Consider the following 13051-nt stretch of genomic DNA (forward strand, 5'->3'; position numbering starts at 1 on the left):
GTTAATTTCATTTTTAGATTAATTTTTCCAGTTTCCCCTGTTCTTACATACTCACACACACACAAGCACACATACACATGCACATGGTATGCACACACATGTACCTGTGCACACACATGCACACACATGCATGTGTACACATACACACATGTGCACACACTGTTTTTAGGAAGTGCTGAGGATGGAACACAGGGCCTTATGCATGCTAGGCAAGTGCTTACCCCTGAGCTATATTGCCAGCCTTTCTTTTTAAAATATATTTTGAAAAAGTAGACATAATTACATTCCTTATTTTAATTCTTGCTAATATTGTAAACATGGGGTCTTGCTCTGTTTCCCAGGCTGGTCTGGAATTCTCAGGCTCAAGGGATGCTCCTGCCTTTGCTTCCAGTGTAACTGAGACTACAGGTATGCACCAAACACTCAGCTGAATAGTAAGCATTTAGATATGGTTTCTATTTAGGTGTTACTCCAGAGTGATCTGATTGACTTTTATCTTTATTACACTACCATACTCACATTCAGTTTGCAATCAAATTTGCAATGAAGCTATTAAAATTGTGAAAGTAGTTTTTTCAGATTATTGGCAATATAGAGACGTATAAGGGATCTATAAAGGGTATGGAAATGAGAAAATATAGAGAAGTGTAAAAATAAAGGGAAAGTGCCCACAATCACTCTAGATCTCAGTGCGCCAACTCTAAAATACAAGCACTGTGATTCTGTTATATTTTCTAAAGTGCGCAAAATCAGCACAGGCCCACAGCCGAACACTGAGGTGTGGAATAATCTGGTGTGGAAATGAAAGCTGACCAAGGGTGAGCCGAATGTGCATAATTAGGAGTTGTCTGCATTATCTTTGGGGACAAATGCCCAAGTCCCAGGACTTCGAAGCACCTGCCTGTTTCATTTCTGCACACTAGGAATGCCCACACGCTTTCCTGCCTCACGTACCTGGGTTCTGTAGCCTTGAGAGCAGTGTTTTTAAAATCAGTCGTCTTTTCTTCACAGTTTTTATCAGACTTCTCTTTGGATAAGTTTTCCTCACTTTTCACAGGAGTCAACGTAGTCTGAAAGCATCTTTCACCTTGGAAAGTCAGTGTTACATTTGAGATGGTGAGACATTTTGGGGAATCTTTGATCTCATTCTTCATTTTTGTATCCTGTAGACACCCGTGCTTCAGAACATTTTCCTTTGAAGGTAACAAAAGCAGCAGCAAACCAGGTGTTAGAAAGCACCACACAGAAGGGTATCACTCATATTCACTGAGTGTCTGTGAGTACTGGGGAGCCAGGCACGGTGCTGCGTGGTCTTGGGGAACAGCGCAGGCTGGCCTTGGAGGCAGCAGTGTGGGAACCAAGGACTGACACCACATTCATTCACAAGATTGCCTTGTCACATAGATCAATGTCACAGCAACAAGACAACTGGCACTGATTACAGCCAACACTTCTTGTCTCTGAGTCTTCCTAGAAATGCCTCACACCTGCAGTCCAGCCTAAGGTTGCTCCTCAGTAAGAGTACCTAATGTGGCGTGGGCTCAAAATAATATGAAAGAGTTTGTTTTTCAAAATTACCTAAAGTGTAACCCCCTAAAATCTAGCCCTGTCTCCTAACTTCCTAGTATCTGTCGGTGGACCACTTCTCCCAGTCACTCACTCATCAGAACACCTCAGCCTGGAGCAGTCAGTCAGTGAGACCCAAAGCCTGAGCTTCTAACACCTCACATCTGTGCCTTCCTCCTGACACTCACTGCCGAGCCCGTTACTCCTGTCACATTTCCTTGAAAACAATACAATTGACTAGTTCTTTTAAGATAAACCTCCATTTTAAATTTTTTTGGCAATATAGGGATTTGAACTTAGGGCCTCATACTTGCCATGCAAATGCTCTGCAACTTGAGCCATACCCTAGCACCAAATTTAATTTAATTTTTTTTTTTTTTTTTGCTGTACTAGGGTTTGAATTCAGGGCCTACACCTTGATCCACTCTACCAGCCCTTTTTTTGTGATCGGTATTTCCCAGATAGGGTCTCACAAACTATTTGCCTGGGCTGGCCTCAAACCGTGATCCTCCTGATCTCTGCCTCCTGAGTAGCTAGGATTATAGGTGTGATCCACTGGCACCCAGCTACAAATTTCATTTTTTTGACAATGATATTAATTCATATTTACATAGAATATTTACAAAATTCTCTAAAAAATAAAGAAGTGAAATGTAGAAACTACTCTCGCCACTGCCCAGAAGCAACTGAGCACATTTAAGTTCCATCTTTTTTTCATTTATACCATTTGTATATATCTGTTTTGAGATCATTTTGAAGTTATCACCTACATTTTTTACCTAGCATTTTGTAATAAATAAGCATTTTCCTCTCATCATTAAATAGTGTGTAAAACTACTTGAATGTTTCCAAATTAAAAATGACTTTTTCATATGAAACAGAATTCAAAAAGGGTACATAAGACACAAATTGCCCATAATCCTACTATCTAGAAATAAGCTACTCACAACGTGGATATTTTCTTTTAGTGTATGTATGAAAATGTACTTTTACATCTAGGGATCGTATTCATGTTTCACTCAAATTTATATCATGAACATTTTTCCAGGCCAAGAAACACATTTCAACAATTTTAATAACTACAAAATAGTAAGTTATTTAGCAAAGTTTTACTCTGTGCTCACCAAATACTACGGCAGCACCTAAACAAATTAAGGGGCTCCTGCCCTTCATAGGTCTAAATTTGTTTAGCCATTTTTGGTGGATATTTTGGTTGCTTTCATTATTTCCTTATGGTAGGACTGCTACAGATATGGCATGATTGACATCTTTTATGTGTGTGTGGTGCTGGGGATTGAACCTAGGGCCTCCTGAGTGCTAAGCACATGCTCCACCCCTGAGCTAGATCTTTCTTCCTGTGAAAGGGCATAAATGTTACGGTTCTTGATTCTAATAATTTCAAGTTCTTGTCTACACTATGAACTTTTGACTGCACTTTCACTAGCCTTGACTGGTTTTACTCTATTTAACAGATACACGTATCACCTTTTTTGGGGGGCTGTGGTAGGTGGAGAAGAGGGAGATATGTCAACAGCTAGACGGGAGGAGCGTGTTCCGGTGCTGTATTGCACAATGCAGTGACCATAGATTTAAAAATACATAAAAGGATTTTAAATGTTCCTAATATTATTTATTACAGGTTTCTTCTGTGAAATGCCTATCCTCTATGGTGGACCTAGTGGAGATTTTTCAACAATTGTCTTCAAACTGATCTCTGTTTTATAATTCATCTTGTCATCAGATTAATCATTAAAACAACCCAGCTCCTTCGTCCCCTTATACAGGATCCCTTAGTTGCTAAGGTTTGCCCAAAGAGTGAAGTGCCTGCTTCTTAATTTGGCCCCCAGGTGCTCTATCACTTGAGGCACTCTACCAGCCTTTTTTGTGATGGGTTTTGTTTTGTTTTTTTTTTGAGATAGAGTCTCTCAAACTATTTGCCTGGAACTGACTTTGAATCGTGATCCTCCTGATCTCTGCCTCCTGAGTAGCTGGGATTACAGGCGTGAGCCACTGGGGCCCAGCACATCATAGCTTTCTGATACTGGGTTAAGCTTGATGGTAAGGATGGTCCCTGCCTATTTCACTAGACATTGTTATTATTATTATTATTATTGGCAGTGCTGGGGATTAAACTCAGGGACTAATGCTTGCTAGGCCGGTGCTCTACCATGTAGGCCACTCTGCCAGCCCTGTCAGGAGATGTCTTACAACTCCTTTGCACCAGGGATCAGGGCCTGGATCTCATTGCTAATATTAGGTACCTCAGATTCCATAGCGTTTTGATAATCAGCATCAGCTAACTGAGAACCATAACCTTGGTTATGGCCCCAGGGCTACATTATTAAAGAATGAAAGTCTTCCGTGTCACATACCTGTTCCTCTTGCTTGGCCCTTATTATGTCATCATTTTCAAATACCACTGTGACCCCTGAGAAGTTTGTGGCATCAGAGTTATCTGAGACTTCTGTTGCTTCTATGACTTCTGTGACTTCTGTGACAATTCTTACATCTGGGACTTCTGGGACCTCATTTTCTGGAACATCTGTGACATCAGTGATATCGGTGACATCTGTGATTTCTGAGAAGTCTATGCTTTCCATGACATGTATGTTGTCTGCGTATGTGTACCTGTGCAGGGTCTGTAGAGCTGTGAGCCCTGTAATATCCATGATGTCCCTGGAGCCTGTGATTTCTGACAGGCTTGAGATCTCTGACACTTCGGACACCTTGGCTTTCTCCTGACTCAAGAGGGAGATGAGGTCCAGCCATTGGGAAAATAAGGCATCCTGTTTATAGGCAGGGGCGCAGAGCTGTAAGTAGTAGACCCGGCCACTTACTAGCTTTACTTTGAGGCACATTTTCTTAGCATCGTGCACAGAAAGAGTCACAAACTGAAGAGGGAGAAACCTGCAAACAAACCAAATGTAATATCATCCGGCAACCTGGTTGAGATTATTAAAAACACCTTCTCTTTTACAGTTTATAGCAGCTTGAAGAATGAGACTCAGGACAACAGGCTTGTTTGTGTCCCAGGTAGGTCTGGGAAGGGGCTTCTGGCAGCCATCTCATCATAGCTATTTGTCCAAGACTCTGATGTCCCAAAAAGACATAGAAATTGCCCTAACAAGTTGAGGCTTAGAGAAGTGGAGTGATTTGCTCAAGACCATAGAGCAAGCTGGTGGCTGGGGCAAGAACAGAGCTAATTCTTGTGGAAGTGAGGATGTGGGGGGAGAGAAGGCATGCTCCTAGAAGCGGTCTGTTAGGAGCCTTCAGCTCCTGTTTGACTGGGTTTGTCCTAAACCATTTTCCTGGACTGTAAGGACACCACTTGAGAATTTGCAAGCAGGATACCCCTTTAGAGCAGTGTTCATCAGTATTTCCATGATCGGCTCCCCAGGGATAAAGATATTTTCTGAGAGACTCTTAACCTCTTTGTGACTCACCTGGTGAGCACCAGCTTCTCTGTAGAGGGAGATTCCAGCAGGCTTTTAAAGAGGGCTCCTGAACCTTTTTGAGCAGCAGGCGTTAGGTATGCCAGCAGCATCACATTGGGGATCTTGTGAGTGGGACTGGAAGAACACATGCCGACGGTCACCCAGTTGGCTCGGTTATGAAGGTAAATGGATTCACCTCTCCTGTTGACCTGAAGGCAGAGCAGGAAGGGGAGTTTTTGATAAAAGGTGTGGCCCCAGAGCAGTGTAAGGGAGGTCAGGATATAAAGGGGAAATGAACTGTGTTGCTTGTTCATGTCAGGGTTTGAACATATCACAGTCCCTGACTTATAGGGCTCCACCTCAGAGGGCAAACATTAAATGACTAAAGTATCTAATTACTCTTGTATAGTGTTACCAAGTCCAAGTTCAGGATGCTATAGGACCATAACAGGGTACTTGACCTAGTTTAGGGTGGGGCTACAGTCAGTGATGTGCAGTAAACATTTGACAGCCAGCTCTTGGACGATACTTTTACACATAAGTTTATTCAAAATATTTACTGATACAGGGCTGGAGGAGTGGCTCAAGCAGCAAGAGGCCTGCCTAGCAAGTGTGAGGTCCTGAGTTCAAACCCCAGTACTGCCAAAACAGAATGCTTATTGATAAAAAAGATGAGTAGCATACAATTTACATACAACATTCAGTATTCTTTAGCTTACATTTCACTTATGATACATTCCATAGATAATAGTATAGTTAAAAATAGGGATTTTGAGGTTTGAATATTTATTGCTTTGTTTTAGATATAATCTTAATTGTAAGCTTATATTATTATTATTAGTTATTGTTGTACTGGGGATTGAACCCAGAGCCTTGTGTGTGCAAAGCATACACTGTACCACTGAGCTACATCCCTGGCAATATAATTTAATTTTAAGCAATGGCTGTGTTAAGCTTGGTGTGGTAGTATATGCCTGTAGTCCCAGCTACTCAAGAGTCTGAGGCAGGATGATTGCTTGAGCCCAGGAGTTTGTGGCAAGCTTGGGCACAACAGAGTGAGCCCTTGTTTCTAAAATAAGAATAAGAATAAGAATAATGGCTGTGTTTCACAACCAACTTTCAAGCTTCCTGAACACTTGCCAATAGGCCTGCTAACTAATAGCCCATCCCTGAATGTGGAGTCAGGGAAGTCTCCTGGAGGAAGGGACCCTTAGCTGAGACCTGAACAAAGTGGGAGATAAAACTGGCTGGGTGGAAGACAGGTTTCTGTGCATATGAACACACAAATAAAACCCCCAAAGTCCAAGAAACTCAGGCAATACAGTCTCTACTAGTTGGCAAAAGAAGACACTGGAAAATGAGTAGACAGATGTGAAGGAAATCAGACCAGCGCTCTACTTTGGTTTCTCAGTTGTATAATAACTGGTTCAATTTAAAAACATAAGCCACCTAAGGGGTTAGGAGCATAGCTCAATGGGAAAGAGCTTGCCTAGCATGTGCAAAGTCCTAGCACTATCCCCACTCCTCCGTAAAAAACCCACCACTTAAAAGCAAATATATTCAAAAGAGGATGTGGTCCACAGTATTGATCAGATATTTTTCTTGTATTGCTAGCAGTTGTTGGTGTCCTGTTCTGATGTTATGTCCTGCTCAAGGGTGACAGAGCAAAAAGAGAGAACCTAAGTCCCTGGGAGTGAGTTGGTACCTGGAGGGCTCTCTCACTCCATTTAAGTTTTTCTTTCTCATTTGAAACTGTTGAGTCAGGAATATTTGTAGGTTGCTACCAAAGACTAACCAGGAAAGGCTGTACATCTTGAAGGGGATGACTTATCAATTACGCTATAGGGCTTTGTATGATCTGTAGACTGTTAACAAACTACCTTCCCAGTGTGTACAAAAAGATAATTTGAGAAGGACACAGGAAAAACAGTGAAAATTAAGATTACTAGCAGGAAAGAAGTATTTGGAAGGCAAAGAACATGAATTAGGACTTGTCATATGTTTTGGTCATTACCGAAGCAGGTGTTTCCTGAGGCGTCCCTTCCTGCCTATGGTGCTCTGGCGGTCATGCTGGCGCTCGGATATTAGTCAGAACGTGTTTGTGAAGGACGAGTGTCCTTACCTTTTAAGAAGTGTCTGCTTTCCCGTTACCCTCCCTGACATTCTCTGTGGAATCAGCCAAGGAGCTGCTTGAATGTGGGAGTTAGAGGCAATGACTCGGTATTCAGTGCTAGACACTGCTGTGGTGTTTCTGTGAAGTGACAGGTACGGCCCATACTAATGACATTCCCCCATTTCTTTGTCTAAATATTCAAAGACTTGGGCTTTGAATTCAGGGCTTCACACTGGCTAAGCAGGTGCTCTACCTCATGTGCTATATCCCTAGCTCTTTTTTTGCTTTATTTTTCAGGTAGGGTGTCTCATTTTGCCCAGGATTAACCTCAGATCATAAACCCCCTACCTTATAGCTGGGATCACAGACATGAGCCATTACACCTGAAATGTTTGTTGAGATGGAGTTTTGTTAACTTTTTGCCCAGATTGGCCTTGAACCATGATCCTCCTAAACTCTGCCTTCTGATCTTTGCCTGAATATTCTAATGTTGAATGTTTAAAGGGAAGTGAGTACTGTTTCTAGATGTGCTGAAATGGTTTCATTTATAATGTAGGTACATTCTTTTTTTTTTCCTTTTAACGTTTATTGTGTGGGTTTTCTTATATATATATATGTATATATGTATTATATATATTTATATATATATATATATATACATATAAATTTTAAAAATTAGGATACATTCATTATTTGGGAGGGATTCGTAGTGACAATTTTGATTAGACTTATATTGCACATTATTTACATTGCCCTCATCGTGTCTCCCCCTCAACCTCCTCCCCACCCCACTTAAAGCAATTGTAAGAGATTTCTTAGTTCTTTTTCGTATAGGTATATGGAGTCCATCAACCATATACACTTACCTTAATCTCCTTCCTTCACCCTCCCCCTCCCACTAGTACTCCCCACCATACATACACACTGTACCTATTTCACAGTCCTGGTTTTCATTATTAATTTTTAAGTTGATGTTCAAAAGGGTGTCTCAGTGTATGTCCACTGTGGGTGTACTTTACTTTAGTCCATTCAACCCCTTCCATTTCTCTCTTACCCCTTTACCTCTCACCCTCCATTTTTCAACAGCTTTCAGTGCTCATCCTTGTATTTGTAGGTACATTCTTATGAGAAGGAAGCTATTCTCCCCGATGCTGTCTGACAGTTAGGTTTTTCCCTCAGAACTAAGAGCTAAGATTCATTTTAACCTCTAGTTTGTCATGAATGCCCTCCTTCCTCCCTTCCTCCCTCTTTCCCTCCCTCCTTCCCTCCTTCCTTCCTTCCTTTCCTGTGGTACTGGGGTAGGCAGGTGATCTACCACTTAGCTATACATCCAGCCCTAGATGTTTTTCTTTAAAATGTCTTCTAGGTCAAAGAATGCTTTCCTGTGTCAGGGTGTTTTAAAATCACTTGTGTAGCTTTTGGGAAGGTTTTGTTAGAATGAGGCAGAATTCCTACCTAATATTTTTTGGAACATTTGAAATAAATGTCCCTTTAACATTGCAATTATTTTGGGTTGTATAATGTTCCAAAATTGTTCTTCTTAATGAGCTCACACAGAGATCATTTAAATGTCACTTATCACATTTAAAACAACTCTCTTCCCAGCCTTTTCAGTTGTCTTTGAGAAAGTTAAATATTGAACTTAATTCAGGCCTCTAGTATTATTTACCTGAATAAAATTGCTCTCTAGCACGGGAAGAGAAACAAAAGGGGCATACTCTCCTCCATCCAACATTGTAAGATCTTCTGATCTGTGAGACTGTGGACCGCAGAGGGCAACTTGCTTATTTATTGACTTCTGGCTCTTCTTCTTCATCGTGCTAGGTACAGACATCAGAAAATTGAGGGAATAGAAGTATAATTAATGAATACAGGGAGAATATCACAACTAAGTTGCCTCATTTATTCATTAATTTGACAACTTTTATCAACACCAAGCAGATATATCTAAACAGGACTGGTAAGACCCTGTCCTCATGCACCTTACACTCTATAGGGTCAGCAAGCAACAAAAAATGTTGGATAATAGGGACTATGACACTAAAACAGATGCCATAATAAAAAAAGCGACTGGGGTGTGTGACTGGCAACACTTACTAGGACAGTTAGGATAGATAGACCTCTACAGGAGACTTCTTAATACATGCCCTCTCCCCAGACCGTTATTTTCTATCTTCCTAATTAATGATACCACCACCCTTTATATAATGCAGGTCTCAAATCCTTTTGTGTAAGTGGGATATCAGAACTATGCTAAACTGAGAACACTTCTTCCACACTATTCACCATGACTGAGCCTTAGCTCTTGATTGGAAGATAATAGATAGTTCATCTCCGGCTGTCCAACTCTGGCTCTCTTTCTAAAGACAGCTTCAACAGACGACAATGACTCTATGTCCTTGGTTTTCATCTTTTATCTGTCAGAAATGATGATTCTTTTTTTTTTTTTTGAGGAAGAAGAAAACCACTCAGACTGTGCTCTCTCCTTCTTACTTTTCTGAAAGAGTAAGAATGATCCTCAATAGCAAGTAGCAGTTTCAGTGAAGCAACACTAAGAGCTGTCTTCACAACTCAGGAGAGAACCTGTGCCTCTTCCTCATGGTTTCTGGTACTCTACATAATCAGAGAAACTTCTCTACTAATGAACTATAGAAATAATCTCTGAAAGTATAGTCTTTAGAAATGCCAGTTGTAAGAAGGAAACAAAACCCCTAAATGTAGTGTGTTCATGCATTCAAAAGATTACCCTTTCTACTTAGATATTTCACCAAAGAATATGTACAAATGGACAATAGCCACACGAAAGATGCTAAATATCACTAATAATTAGGGAATTGCCAATCACAGCTGCAGGGATCATCTGACACCCATAGGATGGCTACTGTTTTTATAGAAGATAATAAGCGTTGGCAAGGATGTAGAGAAATTTGAATTCTTGTGTGCTCTTGTTGGTCAGAGTGTCAGTTGGTACATATGGAAAACAGTATGGTGGTCTCTCAAAAAATTAAACAGAGAAATGTCATATGACATAGCAATTCCACTTCTGGATATATACTCAAAAGAATTAAAAGCAGAGTCCTGAAGAGCTATTTGTACCCCCACAATTGTAGCAACATTATTCAGAGTAGCTAAAATGTGGAACAACCTTAATGTTCATTGATAGATGACTATATAAACAAAATGTGGTATACACATATAATGGAATATTATTTAGCCTTAAAAAGGAAGGAAATTCTGACAGAATCTTGAGGGCATTATACTAAGTGAAATAAGCTATTCACAAAAAAGACAAGTACTCTATGATCCCACTCGTAAGGTATGTGGAGTAGTGCATTCACAGAGGCAAAGCAGAATGGTCTTTTCCAGGGGCTAAGTTGATGGAAGAATGTGGAGTTAGTGTTTAATGGGTACAGAGTTTGTTTTACAAGATGAAAAAGTTCTGGAAATGAATGGCAGTATGAGTGTATTTATTATCACTTAACTATGTGCTTGAAATGGTTGAGATGGTAAATTTTAGGGTATGTGTATTTTACCGCAATAAAAATAATTGGAAAAACATTTTCTTTCTCTCCTCACAATCTGCACACCAGTTAGAGGAAAGGCACTGAACTGGCAGAAGTAGGTCTTGTGTGTACATCTCCTCCTTAGTCCTTCCTAGGAGACCCAAGCCAAGCAAAAGGGTGAGCAGTGAGCATGTCCTGTTGCATTTCCAGCCATGGCTGTGGGATGCAGATACCCCCTACCTGACATGCTATGGCCACAACAAGCTGTGGGAATTCCAACTCTGAGCACAGTTATCCCCATCAGACCTTTCACTGGTGCCAACTCAATGGTTTCCTTAATGCCATTTTATGCATGTACACAGGGAAAGTAAAATGAGTCAGGAAGAATAAGAACAAAAGAAATTGGAATAGTTCACAGAAGCTAAAATGTGGGAAGAATAAGATTTTAAAAAATTGCATTCAGGACTGGGTGCAGTGACATCACCTATTCTTGAGATGGAGCTTGGGAGGATCGAGGTTCAGTGCCTGGGCAAAAAGTTAGCAAGATCCCATCTTGACAAAGAAGCTGGTGTGATGGTTCACACTTGTAATCCCAGGTACATGGGAGGTATAGGTAGGAGGACTGTGGTGTGAGTCTAGCCCTGGGCAAAAAAGTGTGAGACCCTCTCTGAAAAATAAGTAAAGCCAAAAAGACTAAGGTGGCTCAAGTGGTAGTGCTTGCCCAGCATGTGCAAGGCATGGGGTTCAAACTCCAATACTACCAAAAAAAATAAAGTAAAATAAAACGAAGCTAATTACCAACACCTAAGACAGAATGGAAATAATAATGAAATCTAATTAGTGCTTGTTATGCGTCAGGCTTTACGCACCCTTTCTTATTCAACTTGGCTCACACTGTGAAGCAACACTAGTAAGACAGACTGAGGCGAATGAGGTTTAGATAGGGGAAAGTAACTTTTCTAAGGTTACTCAGCTCCCGAGTCACCAAGCCAGGATTCAATCTTACAGCTCACTAGAGAAGCTGAGGTTTGTTGGCCAAGGTTCAGTCCTTTGTCACATGCTTGGAAAGACGAGTGAGAGGGCTGGCAAGGGTGGGAGGCATCAGGATAGGTCAGTGATGGTGGGAAAAAAGAAAAAGGAGAGGAGCGAAATAATACAGAAAATGCCCTTCCTCCTTCTCGCTTTAGCCCAGAATGCGTTGGTAGGACAGAGAGAAGTGGGAATCTGCACTGTTGGGAATCTGCACTGGGAGAAGTGGGAAGCTGCGGCTCAGAACTCAAGAAAGACGCAACCATCTCCATCCCTTTACCCTTGTGTGCCTCTCAGCTCAGACTGTCACATCAGCTCACAGGTTTCCTCTAGGAGTCTAGAAAAGTTGCTCACTGTAGGCAGCATCTTTAGTACACTGAATCCTCAGGAGAGAGAAAGAGAGCTAGGCATGTGAAGGAAGTAGAAGAGGAAGGGAGGAGGAGAGTTCAGCAGAGTGTGTGGCTATGCCTTGCACATGGTCTCATCTTTTAGACCATGGCTCAGCTCAGGCACCAGCCACAGTCCTCTGTTGGAAATGAAGTTTGTAATTCACTTCAGTTTGAGCTTCCTCCTTTTCATGATGAAACCTTTTGTGTGAGCAATGAAAACAGAAAATAAAGTATGACACAAAGGAAGCTAATTTTAGAACCCTTTGTTCTGTTTCAAGGTCTCCATGCCTTAGTGTCTTATCATAGGTGGGTGTTATAGTTTCCCCAAAAGTGTTCATCTGTTGAAGGCTTGGTCCCCAGCTCTTGGATCCAATCACTGAGTGGTCATTGGCTCATGATCAATCAATGGATTAATCCACTGATGGACTCACTATTTTTGTGTATGTATTTTAATGGGTTTCCTTTGGACATTTTTATATGTGTATATAGTGTGCTTTGGATCACATTCCCCCCATTACCCTTCTTATCCCTCTTCCCCTTTCTCTGCTCCCCTTCTTCTTCCCAATTACTCATAATTTAATTGCATTATTGAGAGATGGTGGAAACATTTGGGGGGGGAGGTTTAGTAGGAGGAAGTAGGTCACTGGAGGTGGGTTCTGGGGGCTATGTCTTGTCCCAGGCCCCTTCCATTATGGCTTCCCAGCCACCAAATTGTGAGTCACTCTGCTCCGCTGCTGCCTTCCATTATAATGCTGCGTCTTACTGCAGGCCCCAAAACACAGAGCCAAATGACCAGGGAATGAAACCTCTTAAACTGTGAGCCCAAATAGATCTTTCCTCCTTTTAAGTTAGTTATGTCAGGTATTTTGTCACAGTGATGAAAAACTAATACAGTGAGTGAAGCATGGGGGATGGGATTGCTGTCAACATTGGAGCCCAGCCACTGTTGACAAGTCTCATTATGGTCATCTGTGAGCTGAGCCAGAGTCACGAGTCCATAGCTAACAAGCCTGAAAC

General features: G+C 41.3%; 1 protein-coding gene and 1 non-coding gene across 2 annotated transcripts; both read right to left on the reverse strand.

Annotated features, from left to right (window-relative positions):
- Positions 1-749: 749 nt before the first annotated feature.
- Garin2 (golgi associated RAB2 interactor family member 2) lies at positions 750-8929 on the reverse strand. Its single transcript, XM_074066964.1, has 5 exons — positions 8783-8929; positions 5010-5209; positions 3939-4473; positions 3008-3016; positions 750-1193 (listed from the first exon to the last, which is right to left on the reverse strand). Exons 1-5 carry the CDS (start codon positions 8927-8929, stop codon positions 750-752), a joined length of 1335 nt encoding a protein of 444 aa, XP_073923065.1.
- A 647-nt stretch (positions 8930-9576) lies between these two features.
- On the reverse strand, positions 9577-9790 carry LOC141421953 (small nucleolar RNA U3). Its single transcript, XR_012446629.1, has one exon. It is a non-coding gene; the product is annotated as a small nucleolar RNA U3 (small nucleolar RNA).
- Positions 9791-13051: the final 3261 nt, after the last annotated feature.

This window comes from Castor canadensis, chromosome 3 (assembly GCF_047511655.1).
Source record: "Castor canadensis chromosome 3, mCasCan1.hap1v2, whole genome shotgun sequence".
NCBI lineage: Eukaryota > Metazoa > Chordata > Mammalia > Rodentia > Castoridae > Castor > Castor canadensis.